At 40.6% G+C, this 23,939-nt stretch overlaps 1 protein-coding gene across 2 annotated transcripts in view; it reads left to right on the forward strand.

The window, feature by feature from the left end:
* The window catches only part of UGGT2 (UDP-glucose glycoprotein glucosyltransferase 2), a 4,352,373-nt gene that overhangs the window by 405,715 nt on the left and 3,922,719 nt on the right, over positions 1 to 23,939 (forward strand). For both annotated transcript variants that reach the window (XM_044072987.1, XM_044072988.1), the window contains exon 4: positions 2,650 to 2,780. In XM_044072987.1, the coding sequence (XP_043928922.1) occupies positions 2,650 to 2,780 (131 nt within the window). The remainder of the gene's footprint in view (positions 1 to 2,649; positions 2,781 to 23,939) is intronic.

Raw genomic sequence — 23,939 nt, forward strand, 5'->3', positions numbered from 1 at the left:
TCCAAACAAACTATTTCCAAATGGATAGCACACTGCATCCATTTCTGTTACAAGCAACACAGAAAACCTCCCCCTGAGGGGGTCAGAACTCACTCCACCAGAGCAGCCCTCACCTCTGCAGCTTTCCTCAGAGGAGTCCCCACCAAGGACATCCTGGAGGCTGCCACCTGGACATCTGTTCACACTTTCACCAAGCATTGCCACCTGCCTATCTTCTCCAAATCCAGGGCAGGCTTTGCCACTGCAGTCTTACAGGGCATCCTAGCCATCCCCTAGTCTCACTGACTGCCTCCGCCCTTTTTCTCAGCTTTGGGAATCAACCGAAATGTGATGACTGCAACAGTGAAACACGAAGAACATAGTACAGTTGTGTACACTTACCGTAAATTTAGATGTTTGAGTGTATTCACTGTTACAGTCCTGGTTTCCCTCTCTCCATCCCCCTCTTTTCTCTCTCTCTCTCTACTTACAAGGAACATTTTGGTATTTACTTTCTACTGGTGGGGTTCTTCCACCATAACCTGGCTCCCACTTGGGGAGCTCCTGACAGGGCAAGAAAAACAGAAGTAATGGCTTTGGCTGCCTTACTTTATACTACCGACGACCTGATGTCAGTCCTGAAGCGACAGCAACTGATGCAGAAATACTAAGCCTCTGGTATTCAGGCCGGCTGAAGGCTACCCTGGCAGGGATAACCCAGATGTGATGACTGCAACAGTGAATACACTCTAACATCTACATTAATGGTAAGTGTACACAACTGTACTTTTTATCACCTTATCTGGATATCTGTTTAAAGCTTCTTATATTTTTTCCAGCCTTTTATTGTTTGAGTTGATTTACTGCATCACTGCTTCATTTATTTTAGGCCTGTTTGTGTGCAGTTGCCTTATACTTTCCTCCAGGTTACTGGAAGTCATGTCTGGGGCTTGCACTGCTTTTTGCTGAACAGGTTGAGTACTTTTCCCGGTCGGTGTTTTTTCGTTGCCTTTTGTAGCTGCCTTTCCTTCAGATCCTCTATATTTATTTTTTCCTAGCATCCAGGCAGTGCACTTACTAGCCATTTACTTAAGTTTATCCAGAAATCTAGGTAGACTGGCTTTCTCTGCTAAGTTTCTGTTCTCTCACTGGGAGAACTAGAATTAAGCTGTTACTGAATATGCAGCCATCTTGGAAGCATCACATTTTGAGTTATATTCTTATACCAGTTTTTCCAGGCTTTATCCCTTTTTATCGTGAGTTTTTTTCTTTTGTTTTGTTAGTTTCTTTTGATACCCATGGTGCAGGGTTGGTCTTTATTCCTTTATTATGTATTGGTGCTAAATTGGTCTGTAAGAACACGTGTTCTGCAGCAGTATCTAGTGGCATTGTTCTAAGTATATTCCAGCTGTATTGTTTTAGTGTTCCATTGAAACTATCTTTGCTGAAATTGGTTGTATTTCATATTTGATTATAGATAATATGTTTATCTAGGTTATGGTGAGTTCTAACTGCATATGTTGGTATCTGGTCACTTATGCTATCTGAGAGGCAGCCTGTTTGTCAGTTTGTCTAGTTTGATTGTAAGAATCCAGTCTAATGTTGAGTGTCTTCCCTGAAGTTTTATTGATACGAGTGGGTGTGGTTATTAATTGTTTGAAGTCGTACAAGTTTATGGATTCAGTGTGGGGAGTGGAATTTGAGTTGCCAGTCTATATTTAAGTCTCCAAGTATAGTTTCACTGTAAATTTGTTGGGATATCCAATATAGGGGTTGTGGATGGATGGGTGGATTGAAACACTAATTGTTTTACAATTCATTTTATTTATTTGGCAGAATAATGGATTATGAGATTTTATATCATTATTTTAGTTGTATTTTCTGATGTATTTATCTTTTGGTAATTTCTTGGTGAATGAGAATCATGTGACCTGAAAAGCTTTGTTTACTCAAGTAAAATGGTGGTTTTGGTTAGTCTGAAATACTGTAATTTAGACTGAGCACATGCTGTTATTTTAAAGTTAATAAAAGTTATTTCTGGATGGGGTAGACAGTATTCTAATTGTTCACTGGTTTAGTATGAGAATAGCTTAAGCTCTGTTTAGACATTTTAATTTAAAAATTTTAATGAAGCTACTGAGATTTACAATTTTTAGATCTATTCCTGCAAAAAAAAAAAATATATATATATATATATATATTAATATATATATATATATATATATATATGTAATATATATATATATATATATATATATATATATATATATATATATATATATATATATATATATATATATATATATATATATATATATATATATATAGTAAAAGTATTTGAAATGGTAATTCCTTGTGTATATACATAGAACAACCATTTATTTTTTTCTTTTTCCCATATTTTACATTGTGTCTACATTGTTTGTATTGTTTTCAGTTTATTATATATTTTTTGTGGTGTTAAATGTTATACTTGTGTTTCAGTGCCTGACAATGTTGTGTATCCTTTGTACAATACATTCCATTCATCTGTTATCCCCTGTTACTCAGGTTGAGCCTGCAAGTGGTCTCTGTGATGTACCCTGGTAAATAATCACATAAATACATACTAGCATTATGCTTGTTTGTTGGGCGTTAAAACAGATTTTTTTTTTCTGCCTCACTCCACAGATACAGAACGCTCTTACTATAACTTAATTTTAAAGAAAGCCGGACAGTTTTTATCGGAGCTGCAGGTTAAGCTTTTGAAATTTTCTCTTTCCATACGAGCATACTCTCCCACTGTGCAGATGTTTCATCAGGTAAGAAAGCATATATATATATTCATGCTACAAACTGTTCATATTGTAACACATTGTGTTTATTCTACAGGAAAAAGTAAGTGATACCAGTCAGAATATTTTGTCTTGACTTAAATTACTGTTTTATTTTTTTATTAAAATAATATGTAACAGAGGGAGAGAAAGATGTTGAAGATGCTCTGGTCAACCACAGGTCATTAAATTACTTCATCTATAAGATACCCACATGGTTATAGTTGAATTCAGTGAAACTGCTTGTTAGAGTGTGCTAAACAGTGAATAAAGGTTAAAATCAATTCTGCTATAAAAATGCAAAATAAATGAGGCATGCAATAAAGCTTGCTTAAATGTAGAAATAGAGCTTAGCAATATGTAATGAGCATCCGTACTGTGAAATAGCTCTGACTGTATCTATTAATAGACATGCTTTTTATAAACTCAGCAATACGTGCTCTCTTACAAAGCTGTTTCCTTCAAAAACATGTTCTCCCACAGTACAGATAAATGGAGATGTTTTTTCCTTAAAAGGAGAACAGTTTGACGTGTTCTCTCAGATGTTTCCTTTCAGACTTCTGTAAATGGACATGGCCTGTTATAGAATCAGCAAGAAAACAATTCTGAAAGACAAATATTGTGTGCGTTCTCACAACAGCAGAATTGCTTACAAGTAAAAAACAAGTCTAAAAAGAAAGGCAGCAGTAAAACAGATGTTTCCTTATAAAGCCAAAAAAAGATACCAAGAGAAAAACAGGATCTAAAGTGTGTGTGAGAAGAACAGTATACGTAGATTGTAAATATTCAGCTATGTTAGAGGTATTGGTAGGAACACACTTGTTCCAAGGTATTGTATAGGAGAAGCAGATATAATCTTTCATATTAATCATGAAGGAAACCTTTGCACATCTATGCTACAAACTGACAGAAGAGTATGTGTCGTTTTTTTACAAGAATAAGTTATTTATTAGTAACTGTGCTTACAGTAAAATAGTATTGTGCTGCAAAATATATTTTCTCGTTGGCGCAGGTTGCAAGGCTCAGAGTTTTAAACAGACTGTAGATACAGTCATGCAAAACTCTGTATTAAGCAGACTCTGGTTCAGCAGTAAACAGCCAACAAAACTTTGTGTCTTAAGACTTTGGTTCCAGTTCCAGTACAACACAGCAGCACCTTCATAAATTAAATTTTCACTGTTGTATGGGAATTGAGTATTACTGAAACACCTCTGTGCAGTCGGTACCCAATTAAGTTAGATTAAAATTCATATTTATTCATATTTTCATTTCCTTTGAGCTCTGCAGAGAGAAAGAATGTGATTGTGTCTCTAAAATAGTTTGATGCATTCTTACAAAATGTTCAGAGAATGATACGGGGACATTACATGTAAAACGCACTTACGTTGTGCTCAGATCATTGATAGGTTAATAAGTTCATGGGTTTATACTAGGCTAACTACTACCAAGCCCTTTATAAACCTAGCTGTGTGACCCAACTCAGTTGTGTCCCCATGTATCGCGGGCATTTATTAGGAGGGGTATGTTAGTAAGAAAGCTTCTAGAAATGATGTGGGGGATGTTAGTTTGGGCATTACTGTCCTCCTCTGTCTATTAGAGACATGAGGGCTGACTTGTGATCAATTTCCAATTTCTTATCCATTGGTAAAGGTTGTGCTTAAATAGGGATGGGGATGGACTCTACTTCATGTAGAATGGAAGCCTGTTCAGCACCACGGGAATCCTCTGAGACATGTAAATCTTGCCATTATGCCTTATTTATGTCACAAGCAAAATTTAAATACTTGGACCTAGTGGTTCTGATGCTATTTGTTTTGCAGATGTGCAAAAGATCCATCAGAGCTTGGTCCTAGGGTGCTTTGTATGCCAGGCATAGATTGCTTCCAAGTAACCTGTAGGAGACTGTGTATAGAGATAGGGCTTTAAGGCGAGCTGTATAGGACAATGTGTTTATACCCTGGATTCTCCTGGTAAGGAACCTTTGTGTGCGTTCCAGCTGTTGCACATGTCTGATTATGTATATGCCAAAGAGGGCATTATACTCTATGATGGGTCCTATAAGGGCTGAATAAAGTGGCAGTTTGACTTCCTTGAAGCCGAATGTCATGCCCTTACTTTATAAGCTGGGCAGTAAAGAATGGCTTTCTTACTATCTTGGCCATGTTTGGTCTGTTTGGTAGAATACATACATCATGTACTCCACTTAAAAGACCCAGGGAACAGGATTATTCTTAGGAGGACCTTCTGGTGTTTCATGTCATCCAGGAAGGGTAAATGCCAGTGTGGGAGATGGATTCCCCATAAAGACTGCCACAAACAGTGTTTGTTTTGCCTGGGCACCTCTCACGACCACAGGTCCTGCTACTTTTGTCAGGGTTTTGTACCAAAGACTCTGCATAGTAGGTTTTCTTCATTAGCATTGTATCTGGAGAATCAGCGACTTAAGCTTCTCACTCAGGATACTGTGGAAGGTACTTCCCGCCCTGAGGGTCAGCCCTCAGGGAGGAAGGAGGTTAAGAAACCAAGACCGGAGTCTTCCGCTGCTCAGCCTCCGCTGGGCGTTTCTCCCAAGGTGAGTGAGAATCCAGAGGTTTGCCTGGTTTTGTTGTCTGATGTGTCTGCATTGACCTGGCTGGAGGCCAGCGGCGATCTGGCTTTCAGCACGTTTGATGAGGCTTTGCAGATGTCAGTTTTGGGCATTCAGGTGGAACCACATGTGATTATTTCTGAGGGGCCAAGGGGTGTTCTCAGATTCTAGTTAGGGAAGAAGTCTGTACTACTGTTATTGAGTGCCGTCCTGGGTCAGAGCCTTCTAAGTTTGTACAGGGAAGTTGTTCCATTAAAGAAAAAACAAGAAAACTAAACACGTTTTTCCTACCCCTAGCGATCCTCAGAGTGAGTGGCAAGCCTTCACTCATGGTTTGTTTAATGCTTGATGGCATTAAAACCTCCTCAGGGGGTTTATGTTACAGCTTCAACTTATTTATTTTACATTTGTTAACCGGGGGTGTCTGAGCCGAAAAGGCCCTTTTTCAGCAGAGGCCCAGGGAGAAAAGCTCCACACAGAAAAATAATTACAGATACATTTAGATATTTAGACATGATCAGTATACACACAAATTACAATATACATGTTTTTACAGTGGTATGCAGCACATCAGCAGTTACAGTGGAGAGAAGAAACAAGAAAACATGAATTTAAAAATAAAGTAATTAATAGATTTGTGGTGTACAGCTGAAATTTGGAACATAGGTAGAATACATACACCATGTACTCCACTTAAAAGACCCAGGGAACAGGATTATTCTTAGGAGGACTCAAAAAAAGACACCTTTATGAAAAAATCTCTAAACATAAGATGCCACCACCAAGAACAGGAACACCACTGGAAGGACAAGTAATTTAAAACGTTCTGGTACCTCGGCTTCTTGCCTTCTAATGGAACACTTCTAAACACTACTCTTGTCCTTAAATACACACACCACAGTCATAATTACATCAGTTAATCTATCAATGTTCCAATTAATTAATTAGCCAATTAAACAGAAAATTATCAGTTTTAAAATATGTTCTAAATATTTCTTAAAACGGACATATAGCCATCATATATTATACAAATTGCACTTCATTAATTTTCATATGAAAACATATACACAAAATGCCATTTCAAGAACATCAAATTCTAATTTATCACATAAGGTGACCTTACATATAAAATATATATATGTGTTAGTATATGCAAAATTCACATTTCACTGTTTTATGTAGTGACATATATATCAAATATAATTTCATAGACATCAAATTCTAATTACTAAATCAGGCAACCTTACATGTTATATAGAAAAATTAATTTTCCAATGCGCATATATACATGCGAAAAATAATTGAAGTGTGATTTGTGTGATTAGGAGGAGTTGGATTCTGATGAGGAATCCTCTTCCCAAATTCCTTCTCCTTTGGACAATGGGTCAGAAGGAAAGGAATCTACCAGTCCTGATACTCCCTGTGAAGACATTTCTTTTGAGGACACAACCTCCAGATGGAGTTTTTTAAATGGGATTGTGCTCAGGTCTGTTGAGATCCCTAAGAGGTACTATGAGTTGCTGCAGATGGACTCCACTAAATCTGCTGTTCCTCCTGTTTTGGCTGCTTTGTTGGATGCATTTTCCAATGACTGTAAAGCCCCTGATTCTTTGCCTCCTGCTCTCAAGAAACCCGAGAGATTTTATAGGGTGCCTGAGGGCTGTAACCCTTTGTACAAGTGTCCTGCTGGTGACTCCTCAGTGGTGCCTGTAGCCTCTGACAAGCCCTTTCAATTTGTAATTTTTTGTACATGTGTCCTACTGCTGACCCCTCAGTGGTGCCTGTAGCCTCTGACAAGCCCTTTCAATTATTTCCTTCACCCAAGTTGCTGCCTTCTGATAAAGGCAGTAGAACCATGGAAAGGCTAGGTAAGAAGGCTTACATCTCAGCTACCTCGGCTTTTAAGTCTATTAATTATCAGACCCATATGTCCAGGTATGTCTTGGCTGTCGTTTCTGAGGCTTGTCAGGCTATTTCTGATCTTCCAGACTGTGAGGGTAAAATTTCTGCCCTGTCCCTGTTAGGGACTTCCTCACAGGTGGTTCATCATTCCATCAGGTGTAGTTATGATGCAGCAGATGCCGGGCTGCTGCTTTTTGTTCTTTAATGATACAGTATTCTTGGTTTCGGCTTTAACAATTGTCTGATGATATCAAGGCGAAGTTGATGGATGCCCCTCTTAATAAACACGTGTTTGGGGAGGCTGCTGCTGGTTTGTTTAAGTCCTTTCAGGGTAAGGGGAAGGCCTTACAGGAACTCAAACGTGTTTGTTTCTCCTGTTCCTAAATTTCAGCGAAAGAACCCCAATAAGCCAGCCATGTTTGAGTCCATCTCGTCCTCCTAATAAGTGCAAAAAGAATGGCAAGTGGGCTCCTCCTGCTAAGGCTACTCAGACTTCAGGGACTCAGAAGTCTTCCTTTCCAGATAAACAGATGCTGTCTGACTATCAGTTTCTTCTCAGCCACATTCCTCTTTCGCTTAACTGCTCTCTTTCTCTCCCTATTTGACTTTAGATTACTCAGGATTCTTGGATTCTGTCTGCTTTTTACCAGGGGTGTTTCATGCTGTGGAAATCCCGTCCCCCCTTTATGGGCACTCCACAGTCTTCTCGGAAACAACTCCCCTTTTTCCCAGAGGTACTTTGAGACCTTTTGACTTGTGGTAATATTCAAGAGGTGCCTGTGTCCCAAAGGGGGAGGGGTTCTACTTCAGGATGTTTCTAGTTCCTGGAAAAGAGGGTACCTGGAGACCAGTTCTAGATCTCTCTCATTTGAATACTTTTCTGAAGGTGCCCACTCTTCAAATGATTCCACTTCAGACTCTGTTCCCTCTTTTGCTTTCTCGGGCTTCTATGGTGTCTCTGGATCTCAAGGATGCTTATCTCCATATTCTGATCCATCCCATTTTTAGGAATTTGTGCTTCTCTGTTGCTTCGTGGCATATTCAGTTCTCTCCTTTACCCTTTGGCCTCCCTACTGCCCCAAGGGGATTCACCAAATGCCTCACTCCTGTGTGATTGCTTTTTGCAGGCTTTAGGGGATCAAAATATTTCCTTACTTGGATGACCTGCTGATTCAAGCATCCTTTCCAGAGGTAATGTTTGCCATCTCTTTTCTTCAGAGCCTGGCATTTACTATAAACTTCAAAAAGTCCACTCAGACTCCTTCTCAGAGCCATGTTTTTCTGGGTTGCAGGATTCAGATGGTGCCTATGTTGGCATCCCTGCCTCCTCCCAAGGCATTGACTCTAATTTTCTTCTTTCAAACTGTTCTTCCTCTGGTCTCCATTACAGCCAGGGAGTTTCTGAGAGCTGTGGGTTTTATGTCATCCACCATTCCTATGCTTCCTCTGGCCAAACTCCACATGAGAAAGTTTAAGTGGTTCCTGAAATTGTCTGGCTTTAACATGCACATTCTCTAGAATTTGTAGTTCCTCTTCTACGTTGTCTCAAGAAAGAATTTCAGAGGTGGATCCAGCAGTTGTCTCTAAATCCAATGCTCCCTTTTCATTCCCCTCTTTCCTGTTAGGAACTGTTCACAAACTCTTCAGACATGGGATGGGGAGCAGTGTTTGGCTCCCTAAAGGTGCAGGAGGTGTAATCTCCTCAACAACAGAAGGAGCACATCAGTGTCAAAGAGATGGTAGCCCTTCTGCTGGCTCTTCAGGCTTTTCATCCTTTTTTCTCCCCAGGACATCTCAAGGTATTTACAGAAATACCACGGTGATGTGGTATGTAAACAAATGGGGGGAACAAGATCTTCCTTTCTTTGCTGGTTGCACTCTTGGTATGGGATCTTGCTGTCTGATATCAAGTGATTCTTCAGGCAGTTTGTTTTCTCACGTCAAAACATTGTGGCAGACAATTCTGAGCAGGTTCTTAACTCAATCCTATGAATGGATACTTCACAGGGATGTATTTCTGGACTTTGCCCACCAGTTGAGTACTCTTCAAGTAGATCTATCTGCCTTCCATCTGAACAGGCAACTTCCTCTATTCTGTGCCAGAGTCCCAGGTCCTCTGGTGTGGAAGGTGGAAACCCCTTTTTTCTTGGAAGGGGATTTTTTTTATGCATTCCGTCCCCTTTCATTCATTCCAAAAGTCCTGCTTAAAATACAACCAGATGCTCCCAAAATCTTATTGGTGACCCCCTTTTGACCAAGACAGCATTGGTTCCCTCTTCTGCATTTAGCCAAGGGTAATTATCACAAGTTACCTCACAGGTTGGACCTACTCACGCAAGACAAGGGGTCTGTCATCCATCCCTACTTGTCCACTCTTCAACTGACACTGTGGGTGATAGGATTTTGATATTTTGATTCCACATACATGTTTTTTCGGAGGATGTGCTTAGGGTCCAACAGGAGGCCAGGAAACCCAATACAAGGAAATCCTACATATCCAAATGGAAGAGGTTTTCTGTTTGGTGTCTCTCTCTTAACCTGGATCCACTTACTGTGGATGTTCCTTTGGTTCTTTCTTATTTTTGTGAATTGCTCAATGCTGGTTTGGCTTATTCTCCTGTTAAGGCCCACTTATCAGCTATCTCTGCTTGTCTGCTTTTATCTTCTCCTTTAACTTGTAGATTTGGAGCTAAACAATTGCTTAAAGGCATCCTCATATTAGGCCTTCCAGGAAGCCTGTTCCTCCTTCCTGGGATCTTAAATTTGTTTTGGAGAAGTTGGCCCAGGCTTCTTTTGAGCCTGCAATTTTAGCTTCCTTAAAACATTATTCTTGGAAGACTGTTCTTTTGTTGGCCCTTACTTCTGTCAGATGGGTGTCTGAACTTCAAGCTTTTATGGCTTGTCCTACTTTTCTGGTGTTTCATAAGGACAGGTTGTCCTTGCGTACCAATCCTTCTTTTATGCCCAAGGTGGTTAATGAGTTATCTCTTAATCAGTCTATTCATTTGCCTACTTGTTTCCCCTTTGCGCAGTCTGCCAGTGAGAGGGTGCTGCATACTTTGGATGTGCATAGGCAACCTAAATTTTATTTGTATATGACGTTTAAGTCTATTAGAAAATCTGATCAGTTTTTTTCTTTTCATCCTAGGGCCATAGGATTGGCTGTATCCAAGCAAAGTATTTCTTCTGGGATTTCAAATGCTATTTCTTTTTGTTATTTTCATGGTAAGAGCCTTCCTTCTTCTGTAAAGGCTCATTCTACTTTGACTGTGGCTTCTTCTGGTGCTTATTTCAAGGGTTTAGATACTAACTCTGTTGAGGCAGCTACATAGACTTCTATGCATACCTTTACCAAGCACTACAAGTCGGATGGAATCTCCAGAGCTAGACCTGGTTTTCCTAGGGCCATCCTTCATGGCATCCTAGAGGGTTCTGCTGGTCCTTCCTCTTCCCATGTTTCTTTTTGAGCTTTGGCACTCTTCCAAATGTAAGTAATACTGCAACCAGTGAATGGAAGGATATAGTACAGTTGTGTAAAATCTCACCATAACAGTAGATGTCCTGGTCTTCACTGTTGAAGTATTCACTCCCTCCCTCCTCCCTCTGGTTCATTTCTCTTTTGGATGTAGATGTTACCTATTGGTTTTCCTCAGACTGGCATTCCTACTGGGACTATCAGTTCTGAGGATGGTATGCCTGGACTGATGTCACCTTTATGCCCTACACTATGGCAGGAGCATATATGTGACATACAGTTTACCTTAAAGTAACTGAAGGCTTTTGTATACTGGCCAAATATCGGGCTACCCTAGACAGGGAATCCCAAATATAAGGCATACTGCACCAGTGAAGGAAAGGACATCTACTGTTATGGTAAGATTTTACACAAATGTACTTTTTTTGAATAACTATCATTAATCGAACAATACGTAAACTGCTCAATTCTTGCCTTCGCTTCAATCTTGTTCCTCCTCTAAAACATTATTCTGCATGTATTGTTCCCACAATTTCCATTAGTTTCTATGTAGCTTGCTTCTATCCTTTTCTACAGATCCTACTTGTATTTCTTGTATCTGTTTTACAATATTTAGTAAAGTATAGTGGATTTTCTAGCAATTGCTTTTTTGGTAGCCACCAGAATTAGTTAGTGCCTTACTATGTCTAGGCAATTCAGATTTTGTATCCCTTCTGAAAAAATCATTTCCTTAGATCCAGTGTTGTCTTTTTCCGATTCAACTTTAGGTCATTGGATCTGATGATGAATCTGACTTTGGCACTAACTAGGAATATTTTGCACTGGAGATCCAACTCCTCCCTCTAACCATAATCCTCAACACTCCACCTCAACACCTCGGATATCATTTGCCATGGAAAATTTTAAATGCATTGTCGAAGGCTCTGATTTTGTGTTTGCTTACCAAGCTGTCATATCCGTTTCTACTCCTCCCCTATAAAGTTTAAGGTGCTTTCTTTAAGATACAATAGTTTCTTCTACAGTTTGATCTGATGTCAATTTTTATTCTGTTCTTAACAGTTGGGTTTGGATCCTATCCTCAGATCCAACTCAGCCGTTACTAAACCTTGTGGCCACCAAGAAACTCTCAAGCTCCTCACTTACCTTAATGCATCAACCCTTAACATACCTCCAATATCATTTGCCACTTTTCACGAAATGACACGGTCAGCCTTAGCTGTTGAGTTTTCTCAAATAAGTGTGTTTTTCTCTTAAAACTTTTACCCCTTTTTTCTATTGTAAATCTTACTACATTACTCCCTTACCCTTCTTACACTTGTTGTAATTCTTCTTTTTTTTCTGCTGTTACATGGTAGTGTAGTCTTTTTTATAGTTGCTGGTATTTTCCTCCTTTCATTTTATTCCTTTCTTCCTTTAAAAAGAAAGTTTCCCTTTTTCTTTCATTACCTTTTTCTTGTTGCCAGTATGTCTGAAAAAGGACCTTCTGGATGTTCTTCGTGTTTCACTGTTGCAGTCATTACATTTGGGGGTAATCTGCTGGCAGGTTGCCCTCAGTCGGCCTGAATTCCAAAGTCTTGGGTCCTGTGTCGGTTGCTGTCTCCTCTTCCATGACGTCAGGTCATCAGGGGTATAAAACAAGCAGCTGACGCCATTTTCTTTAGTCTTTCTTGCCGCACGGTGCCCGAAGCAGAAGCAGTTCACAAGTGCCGGTCGGCCAACTCCTGAAATTTTCGAGTTCGAGTTTCAGAACCAAAGTCTTCACTAAAGCTAAGTACCCCGTTGGGGAAACTTTTTTCTTGCTCCATTCTGATGTCAGAAAAAGTTAATAATTGTATTACTTGTGGGAAGCAAATACCTTATAAGGATTTCCATTTATACTGTATTCCTTGCCTAGGCCCTGATCACAATGTGCCTGGCTGTCGGTTTTGTGCTAGATTTAACCAATGCACTATTAAGCGTCGGTATATTTTTGCCTCAAAATATTTTGGAAACAGATTTAACTACCCTGAAATGTCGTCAGATAGCAATCCGACTACCGGAGTACACAAAAAACGCAAAGAAAAGGACAGAGGCAGACCGTCGAGGTCCAAAACCGATGACGAATCTTCTCCTAAGCCAGTCGCCGGTTCACTGGTACTCAGTGAGGTGCTTTTGCAGCCCCTGATACCTGCTACTTTCGAGTTACAGGCCCCTACCGAGACCCATGTGGAGTCCGGCATGCCGGGAGATACTCAAAGTATTGTACCCACGGATGTCTCTCCCTCGGATGGGTCCAGAGCTGCTGAGCAGGCACCGGCCTCTGAGGGTGTATTCAGGCCTCAACATTTTTATATAAAACCGATGACAGCTGCAAAACCAAAGACAAAAGCAACTTCTAAAGCTAAGAAAATGACGCATGAGCCACGTGCACAGGCTGCTATGCCTTAAAAACAGATGATCAAAATGGCTGAAGACCTAATTACCTTGAGCAGGGGTTCCCAACCCCCTCCTGATAAGAGGCCTAGGCAAGACACTGATTATGAATCTACAGACCAGGTGTCTATTTTTTCTGATTCCTCTTCTGATCAGGAATTATCTATTCCTAAACCAAAAAAAGGTACAAGCCAGATAGCCAGTCCCAGATGATTGTTTACAAGCCAGATAGCCAGTCTTGCTTGTTTCGTAATTATCTATTCCTCCCTATGAGGATTCTGATGCAGAGGAATCTATCCCATCTGCATCACCTCCTGAGGATTATTCATTTGGAGAAACCTTGCATACTTTGAGGGAGCATTTTCACTGGGAGAGTCAAGATTTCTCAGAATCAAAAAAGAGGCTCAGGGATTTCCTCCTTCTCCCTCAGCACAGGCCTTTAGCCATACCCCTTGTTTTAGACATTGTGGATGATGTGTTTTCGGAGTCAAGCTTGACTCCTTACCTCCGGCTCCCAGCATGCCTGACAGATATTACAGGGTCCCTGACTCACACAAATTTTTATTTAGAAACCCTGCTGCTGACCCTGAAACTATTTCACAGGGTCCAAAGGGAGTTAAGGCCTCAACAGCAAAAAATCCTACCCCCTCTGACAGAGATTCAAGGGCACTGGATAGATGCGGAAAGAAAGTTTATACATCTGCAACCTTGGCAATTAGGGCCTTAAACTGCCAGTTTCATATGTTCAAGTATCAACAACATGTTATGGGATTACTTAAACAGAAAATGATGTTGATTTCTGAATGTGCAGAAAATAAAGAATTGCAGGACTTATTGCATGCAGCTGAACAAGTTGGAAAGCATACTTTGCAATGCAGTTTTGATTCCTTAGAGGCCTCCTGCAGGGCCGCAGTTACTGGGTCTGTGATTAAGAGGAATGCCTGGCTAAAAGAACAAAATTTGCCTGATCATGTTAAAGCTAAATTACTGGATGCACATTTACAGCATGATACTCTGTTTGGTATTAAGGCAGAAGAGGTTTTAAAGAAAATGGAAGACAAAGATAAGTCTATGCGAACTGTAAAAGACTTCTTACAAGTGCAGCCACCAAGATTCAGTAGACACTGGCCTACAAAAAATTTTTCCTTTCCTGTGTCCGACAGAGCTCAAAGGGGCAAATCCAGACGCCCTAAAGGTTCTAGATACCAGGCACAAGATTCTTACAGGTCAAAGCAATGGGGTGCTTCTACCTCCAAATCTGGAGGAGATAAAGCACAACCCTACAGAAAACAGTGCCAATGACTTCCCTCTGCCATCACCAAGCACTTACCTTTTGGCAGCACGCTTAGGGGAAAATTAGCACTTTTTGCTCAAAATTGGTAGTTAATAACCCAAAACAAGTGTGTGCTAAACATAGTATCACAGGGATACAGATTCCATTTTCATACTCTGCCAGTGGTAAACGGTTGGCCAGATCTGCCAAAAAATCAATGGGCAGAGGCACAGAAACAGGTTACGTCCCTCATGGATATGGGGGCTATTCAGCCAGTACCAGAACAGGAAAAAGGACAAGGTTTTTACTCGACTGTTCTTGGTACCCAGAAAGGACAAGGCCTGGAGGCCAGTACTGGATTTATCAAATATGAACACATTCCTGGACATTCCAAAATTCAAAATGCTAACTTTGCAGCAGCTTCTGCCCATGCTGGGCAAGAATGCTTGGCTGGTGACATTAGACCTAAAAGAGGCATACCTGCATGTCCCAATAAGGGAATTGTGCAGAAGATACCTCCGATTCAAGGTTGGCTTAATGCATTACCAATTCTCTGCACTGCCCTTTGGCTTATCTGTTGCGCCCAGGGTCTTAGTGCCTGGCACCAGTAATTGCTTTTTGCAGACAAAGAAGTATACAAATATATCCTTACTTGGATGACTGTCTCATTCAAGCAGAGAGCAAGGACATTCTTCTTCAGCACCTGGAGTTTGTGAAAAGGCTTCTAACATGCCTTGGGTACACAATAAACGAAAAGAAATCACAAGTGGTACCCTCTCAAAAGATAACATTCCTGGGTGCAAGCTTAAATACAACTGCCCAGATGATTTTCCTCACACCAGACAAACAAAAGCAACTGACTACTTACTTCAAACTGATGGCAGCAAAAACCCAGTTATCTGCAAGACAAACTCTGCAGGCTTTGGGGTTCATGGCATTCTGCATCCTACTGATTCCACATGCAAGACTGCATATGAGGTAACTTCAATGGTACTTAAAAAGTTTATGGAGTCAACATTGTCACAGTCTGGAAACCATGATCCCTCTCATTCCCTGCCTACAACAGGAGTTTCTATGGTGGGCAAAGGCATGTCACCAAAACATGGGACGGCCCTTCACTCTACCCCCTGCCAGCCAAACCTTAACAACAGACGCATCAGATTATGCATGAGGGCCCACCTGGTGGGAAGATGCATTCAGGGCATATGGATCCCAAAACAAATGCATCTGCATGTCAACCAGAAAGAGATGTTAGCTGTTCAAAATGCCCTGACAGCCTTCAAGGACTTACTTCATCCAAGACAACTACTGATAAAGACGGACAACACCACGGTTATGTGGTATATAAACAAGCAGGGGGGCACGCACTCATACCCCCTTTGCAGACTAGCCATGGCACTGTGGGACACAGCTTTGACTTACCAAGTACATCTTCAAGCTCAATTCCTGCCAGGAAAACAAAATACTCTGGCAGACGATTTAAGCAGAAACCTTATGGACCCTCACGAGTGGAAGCTAGAACCACAAGTCTTCAGCATGATAACAAAGAATTGGAGAGCCCGGACATAGATCTATTTGCCTCTCCTCAAAATTATCAATTGAAAAGATTCTGCACAAGGACTTATCACAGACAAGCATGGAAAGTGGACACCCTATCCTTCAGTTGGAAATCAGTTTATGCCTTTCCTCCTCTGCCTCTTCTTTCCAAGGTCCTACTAAAAGTCAGACAAGAGAAACCAAAGATGATACTAATTGCCCTGGACTGGCCCCGCCAATACTGGTACCCAGTCCTAAGGAACTTGTCTCAATACCCAGCTTGGACCTTACCTCAAAGACCTCAATTACTGTCCCAGCAAAACAATCAGATCCTGCACAATCAGCTCCAAACACTGAACCTGGCAGCATGGCTGATCATGTAGTTATGCAAACAACACCTCTCAGTAAAGCTGTGATGGATGTCATTTTGGAAGCCAGAAGGCCTAGTACTAGAAAATCTTATGCTGATAAATGGAAGAGATTCTGTGCTTAGAATCAAGCACAAGGAACTGATACAGCAAAACCAAATATTCCTCAGATATTGCAATACTTGACTGAGGTGCTTGACAAAGACCTATCTTTCTCATCAATAAAAGTCCATTCCTCTGCCATTTCGGCTCATTATAATACAGAGCCACCAGTCTTTTCTCATCCTTGACTAAAGCAATATCTTAGAGGAGCCAAAAATTTAAGGCCTCCCAGAAGATCACCAATACCTGCATGGGACCTCAATTATGTGTTGGAAAAGCTCCCACTGCCTCCATTTGAACCAGCTGCTACTGCAGATCTAAAGTTCTTATCATGGAAAACAGCTCTGCTCCTAGCAATTACTTCAGCAAGAAGAGTCTCAGAGCTACAGGCCCTCATGGCTGTGGAGCCTTTTATCATATTTTACCCAGACAGGGTGTCTCTGAGGAACAATCCTTCATTTATGCCTAAGGTGATTTCCAGTGTGGCTCTTAACCAAACTATTCATCTGCCAGCCATTTATCCAAATCCGCAGAACAAGGGGGAGAGAATTCTGCATTCCTTGGACATACACAGACAGCTAAGATTCTACTTGAGCAGGACTAAAGCTCTAAGAAAAACTGAGCAATTACTAGTGACATATGCTGCAGGATCAGAAGGAAAGGCTATTTCAAAGCAGACTATTTCAAAGTGGATAAGCCACTGCATTCGTTTCTGCTACTTACACCATGGCAAACCTGTGCCCAAGGGCATTAAGTCTCATTCCACCAGAGCTGCAGCTACTTCAGCAGCCTTTCTCAGAGGAGTACCAACCAAAGACATCCCACAGGCTGCTACTTGGAGTTCTGTTCACACTTTTACAAAGCATTATCATTTGCCTCTCTACTCAAGTCCAGGGCAAGCTTTGCCACTGCAGTTCTGCAGGGCCTTATAGCCGCCCCTAATGTTGTTTAGCTCCAGCCTCCCATCCATAGCTTTGGGATTCTACCCAAATGTAATGACTGCAACAGTGAAACACAAAGAACATAGTACAGTTGTGTACACTTAACCATAAATATAGATGTTTGAGTGTATTCACTGTTGCAGTCCAGGTTACCTGCCAGCCATCCTCCTTTCATTCAGAAGTTTATCTTTCCTTCACTATCTTTAACAACCTATGTGGTGTATTTGCTTGTAGATGAAGGTAAAGTTTGTATTGTTGCATGTATATATAGTTCATATATATTTTATATATATATATATGTATATAATTTTTTTTTTGCTACCTTTTTGGGGGCACCTGACATCTGGGGCAAGAAAAACTAAAGAAAATGGCGTTGGCTGCTTGTTTTATACCCCTGATGACCTGACGTCATGGAAGAGGAGACAGCAACCGACACAGGACCCATGATTTTGGAATTCAAGCCGACTGAGGGCAACCTGCCAGCAGATTACCCCCAAATGTAATGACTGCAACAGTGAATACACTCAAACGTCTACATTTATGGTAAGTGTACACAACTGTACTTTTTAAAAAATGTCAAAAGTATGGGCACAAGCTGGCCATTTCTGATGCCCATATGTTATGTTTTTACTGCTTGGTCCCACAACATCTCCAAGAGGATTGTTTAATTTCTAAGAGCTACAATCCTAGAGTAGTAGCGGACAGGAAGAATAAATTTAATATTAGAGGAATTGCTTCTGTCTGCCTTTGGGGAAGCTATTTCTGGGCTTCAGTCCCCCAAACAAAAATTAAGGAGCCTATGACTAACTCTCCAAGACTCTATATTTCTTCTACTCTGTCTTCAGAGCCACCAAAGAAAAAAACAAAACTGGATCCAAAACCTGTTCAGATCCACTCTCCTTTGGATCCAACAAAGAAATTGATGGATCCAAGTTCTCCAGATCTGATGGAAAAATCAACTGATCCAACTTCTTCGGATCCAGAGATCCTACCTAGGACAAAATACTCTCCAACACTGGACCCCGTAGCTTCCAGAGTTCCCTCTCCTTTTTTGTAAGGATGTCATTCCACGTCACCATCCCCTGCTTCATCTTGTTCTTCCAGGAGTTTGCCTGAGGAAGATGTGGACAGAATGATGAAGGAGGGTCCTCTCTTTGTGGATACAGATGGGTGTTCTTCCAGCTCCTACCCCCTCACTGTCAGAAACCCATCCATCTACCACACCACCACTACTTGTTCCTTCTCTGATCCATCTAGTTGCATCAGAGTCCCTGGATCCAAACCTTCTGGGTCTGTCTGGCTCAGATATGAAGGTATCCTTATCTTCAGATCTGAAGCTTTCTGAGAGTGTATCATCTTGGACATCTTCGGATCCGGATGACTCTCAGAGCCTTAGTTGCCTTGTCGGGTCCAAGATGTTGGAGTCGACTCCAAGGTTTTCAGAACTAAATCAGAAAGTTAGAGCATATTGGGAATCATTTATCTGAAATTAAATAAGAATGTTGACCATTGCATTATACAAGCATAAGAAAGATAAAGGTGCTGACCATAATTTTAAACTTTCTATTTTAAAATGTATAAATGAGACAATACGTGTGGGGAATGTGAAACGCACAGAATTTGAAGAGTTTTATTGGACATTATGCTTAGGAGAGCAGATCATGCCCAGTTTGAATGGCAATGTTTCATTGAAACCAATGCTAAGGGAACTTCAGAAAAAGGTTTAATGAATAATGAGGGTTATGTGATTATGACAGAGTGTGTGTGTGTGTATATAGATATACAGAAATATATATATATATATATATATATATATATATATATATATATATATATATATATATATATATATATATATATATATATATATATATGAGCCTTAGTTGTTTCATTGCATTCATTCATTTTGCCTGAAGAGGCCATTATTGTGAAAGTTGTTACTAGAGTGATTTTAACTTTTGCGTGGATTCTTAAGTCAGTAAAATTTTTTTACTGTGTATTGAAAGCAGTTTGTGGTTCCAGTGACTTTTTGTTTATTTTTGGTGTTTTCATAGCCGTCTCTGCCCCTCAGAGCTTCGGCATTGGATAGCTTGGCTCTGACTTCCTCCTCTGGGAGATCACTCTTGGGGCAGATGGAGGCAACGGTCCAGAAGCCTGCCTTCTTGGAACCAATGTCTTCCTTCTCTCCAGAGCAGTCTGCCTTCGAGGTGGTGAAGAGAGTATTCTCTGCTTTGACAGGACGGATGGATCCAGCCCCCTCAGATCTCTAATCTGGTTCCCAAATGTCTCTGCACTTAGAGGCACATCATTCTACGACAGGGACAAGCCAGTTCGAGGCCCCCAAACCACCCAGCAGGGTTTTACAATCTCTTTCAACACTTCACCGGAACATCTCACTCAGGAAGTTCCTAGGAAGTGGAAGTACAAGAGGAGGCACTTAGTCTCCGCAAGAGTCCATCACTGAGGATAGTGATTTTGATGAAGGTGAACGGTCATTTGGAGACATTCTTGAGATCCTTAAGCAGAGAGGTGGGTTGTCCTCCATTAACCCTTCAGCTGAAGAATCAGTATTTCTGAAGGTCTTTGGAGCTGGCCTGTCTACCTCCTGGGTTACTACACCCATCAACGAGCTCATTGATTTGGTCTGTTGGTGGACGTGGAAGGACTTGACTCAGTTGAGCAAATCCGAAGAGGCCAGATCAGATTCTCCACCTATTGGGATGAATTCTGGCGTAAGGGGGTGCGTATGGATGCTATGGTCATGGCTGTGGCCACTAAGAAGGAAGGAACTTGCTGAACAAAGTTCCACTGTTCGTCCCCCTAACAGGGAGTCTAAGGTGATGGACAGTTTTGGGAAGTGTATACTATCATCAGTGACCTTTGCCCTTAGGTCACTGAACTATTTGGCATGTTTTACCTGAATACAAAGGGACTTTATTAAGGTGTGATGCCCGTGCACTGGCCCAGTAATCAAGCAGCCTCAGTCCTCAATACTAGCACCAGTAAGGGGGATCTGCATTGGGAGGATAACAAGTACACACACAGTAAAGTACAATTTCCCTTAAGAGCACGCAGAGATCACAGTCAGTCTGGGGCTGGTTTCTCCCTTTCTGTCCAGATCCCCAATAAGACTCCCCACTGGCGCAGGTGTAGGGTTCAGATCTCAGCCAAGTGTCAAGCCAAAACCTCCAGCACCCTCTCTGTCATACCAGTGCTTCGTGTCCCTGCCCAAGTAGCTGACACACACGCACTTTGAGATTTGATTTAAATGCAAACACACAGACACTCCTGGGGAATCCTGGCACAGGTTCTCCAGCTATGCCCCCTTCTGCCCAGACTGTATGGTAGTACCACCTGCCACCAACCACCCTTATCAGCTACTATAAAGGCCCTTACCAAAGGGTGTCCAGTTCTACTGTGCAATGTTATTATTATCCAGATAGTAAGTGTGACAAACAGCAAGCCTGTTGGAGTGGTGTATACAGTATCACCAAATACATGCAAGTACGCTAAGAGCTTAAATTATCTCTACATAAAACCTGGGGTGTTGACAGCGTTCGGGATTTTCTTTATGTGAATAAGTGTTTCACCGACACTACGATACAGTTGATTTGTAGTCTCTTAGAGATTATCCTAGAGAACAACATTGTTATGTTCCAGGAGCAATTCTTTTTGCAGAAAGTTGGCGTGGCCATGGGCACTGCATGTGCAAATAGCTACGCCAACTTGGCTTTGGTCAGCTGGGAAGATCAAAATGTGTTGTCAAACAATAATCCATTCTTTGGACAAATACTTTGGTATGTCCGCTTTGTGGATGACGTGTTTATGCTGTGGAGATGCACTGGTATTGATTTGGCACAGTTTGTGGAATATTTGCATTCAACTACTGATTTTTTAAGGTTCACTTACCATAGTTCCAACACTGACATCAGTTTCCTTGATGTGCAGATTAGTAAATCTGTTTTAAATAGTCTTTGCAGTAATATTTATTTTAAACCCACTAGAAAAAATACTCTTTTGTACAAATCTAGTATGCACCCTAGACACGTTCCTAGGAAAGTGCTCAAGGGTCAGGTTTTTAGAACACTCCGACTGCATAGCAGAGATGAAGATGCAGTAGTTGCCCTATCTAATTTAAAAACAGAATTTTTACATAGGGGATACTCGCTTGCAGACATTGAACAGACTATCTCTAATGCCTGGAAGCTGAGAAGCACTAGATGTAAACCTTATTTTAATGCTGGTGATGCTGTTGACAATACAAGATATACTAACAGAACTAGTAATGATTTTAGAGTGGTGTTTCAGTTTTCCAGTAACATCAATCAATACTTAGATGTAGTCAAAAAGCATAGGTATTTGCTACAAGAAGTACCTGAACTGGTAGACAAGGTCGGACATTCTCCTGTTTTTAGTTTTAGAAATAATAAATCCCTTAAACAACATATATGTCATGGTGAATTATCTAGAACTATTATTAGATCCAATCGGCATGGTACTTTTCCATGCAGGAATTGCAGTGCTTGTCAATTTATATATAGCAAAAATAAATATGTACATCCTACTTGGAAATTTTTTTTGTACACTAATCAATGCACTGATTGCAGATCTACAGATGTGGTCTATTATTGTTTTTGTGTACAATGTCCTGCATTTTATGTAGGAAAAACAAATAGAATGCTTAAAGATCGTATTCTAGACCACCTAAGAGATATTAGTAATAAACCATCAAATGCTCTAGCCAATCATGTTATGTCCAATGGCCGTTCTCATTCCTTTAAGTTCTTTGTTCTACAACATATTCATAGAAACCCCAGAGGTGGTGACATTGAGAATATCACAGAGGGACATGAACAGAAGTGGATTTTGAAACTTAATGCTGAAAAGTATCCTGGTTTGAATGCTACTACTTCCTTGGTCCCTTTTTTAAAGGCTAGACATCTCAAGCATTAAGATTAGCTAAGTTCTTTCAAAATTAGTCTAATGTATTTAACTATTAGTTTCCAAGTATTCTATTTAACCTTTTCCTGCCTAGTATTTTCCCATGTTTTATAATGATTTTATAATTTTTTTAAGTGCTTTCTCATGTATAGTATTTGATTCCTTCTTGTACAATGTTTTTAAGCAATGTTTTTTTCAGTTTGAGCATGAGGCTTAATTGTTTTTCACTGCTACTTAATCATTGTGTGATTTTTATTGATTAATTGGCATTTTAGAATCTCTATTTAAACCTGTGCATTTTTTACTGTGGTGTCTGATGAAGCAACTTTGGTTGTGAAAGCACTTACCACTTTGTACTTTGCTGTGATTAAACGTTTGCTGTGTGTTATCTTGGTGCATTTTTTAATTTTTACCTTTCATTTGGATTTATTTCTGTACCAAGGTTTTACCCAAACACGGTTTCTTTGGTTTTCTAACATTGTAGGACAGTCAGACATAAATATAGAAAACAGCTAGACTAATCTTACTGTTTCTATCTATCTCTAAGATAAATCATTGTACCTAAATATCTTACTTACAGAGCAAGCAAATATCAATGAGAAGTGCTGTTGAGTAGTAAGCTTCAGAACAAAATACAAATGCCCTTCTTACTTTCTGAGATGGCCCTTAAATTGATAATACACATTACTGCTGAGTCATTTCAGATTACATCATTCTTGACACTTCTGCTTAAGTTTCCCAGGCTCACAGAACTTAAAATTTAACATTTCTTTGTAATGTGCACCTGCCAAGAAGCCACAGCAATAAAAGACACTTTACATGTGAAACCTAATTAATTATCTCTGTCTTAGGACAATAGAAAAAATTTCCAGCTGCAGACATCCTAGCTTGAGATCACACTGAGTCGTAAAATCCTTTACTTATCAGCTTTCTTCCAGCAGGGTACACTGTGGTTACATTTTTGAAGCACAACACATAACACCATTTTCTTACATTTGTCAAACAAGCCTGTGGATCATATTAATATTTACAGTGACATAGAATTATTTACAAAATTCTGTCTAGCTGGGCTGGCAGCCCCTCAGTTTATCACACAAGGAACTTTCAAAATCCCTTTCAGGAACCATTACTGCTGAGGCTCAGTCTTCTGTGGGCTGTCATTTGGCTGCCTTCCAATCCATTTCAAATTCATTCATGAGGCTTATCTTGCGTGCAGCTGAAGGTGCCTCAAGGACAGAGAGTTCAGGCATATCCATTAGGAGGCATGTTTGCATGTGCTTATGTGATTTTGCGGAGCCTTTCAAGTCCTCATTCATCAATGCACCCTTTGACAACAGTTCATTGTATTGCCATAAAGTGAACAACACACACTCCAGGTGTGAAAAGGATGGAAAGCCCCTCCCTGCAGTGGGAGTACATTTTTTGTCCCCTCAGAGATTCTTTCCTAGGAATGAATGAGGTTGTTGGAAAATTTGGTTCAGAAAGTTCTAGGGTCGTTTCCAGGACACACGTGGAGATAGTTCCACTAGGGGTGGGGGTGGGGACTCTAATGGACGATGAAGTCCACGTGGCAGAGGAGGCCCCCAAAACTAGGGATCCAGAGATTTCTT

This window comes from Protopterus annectens, chromosome 5.part1 (assembly GCF_019279795.1).
Source record: "Protopterus annectens isolate FY-2018-M chromosome 5.part1, PAN1.0, whole genome shotgun sequence".
Taxonomy (NCBI): domain Eukaryota; kingdom Metazoa; phylum Chordata; order Ceratodontiformes; family Protopteridae; genus Protopterus; species Protopterus annectens.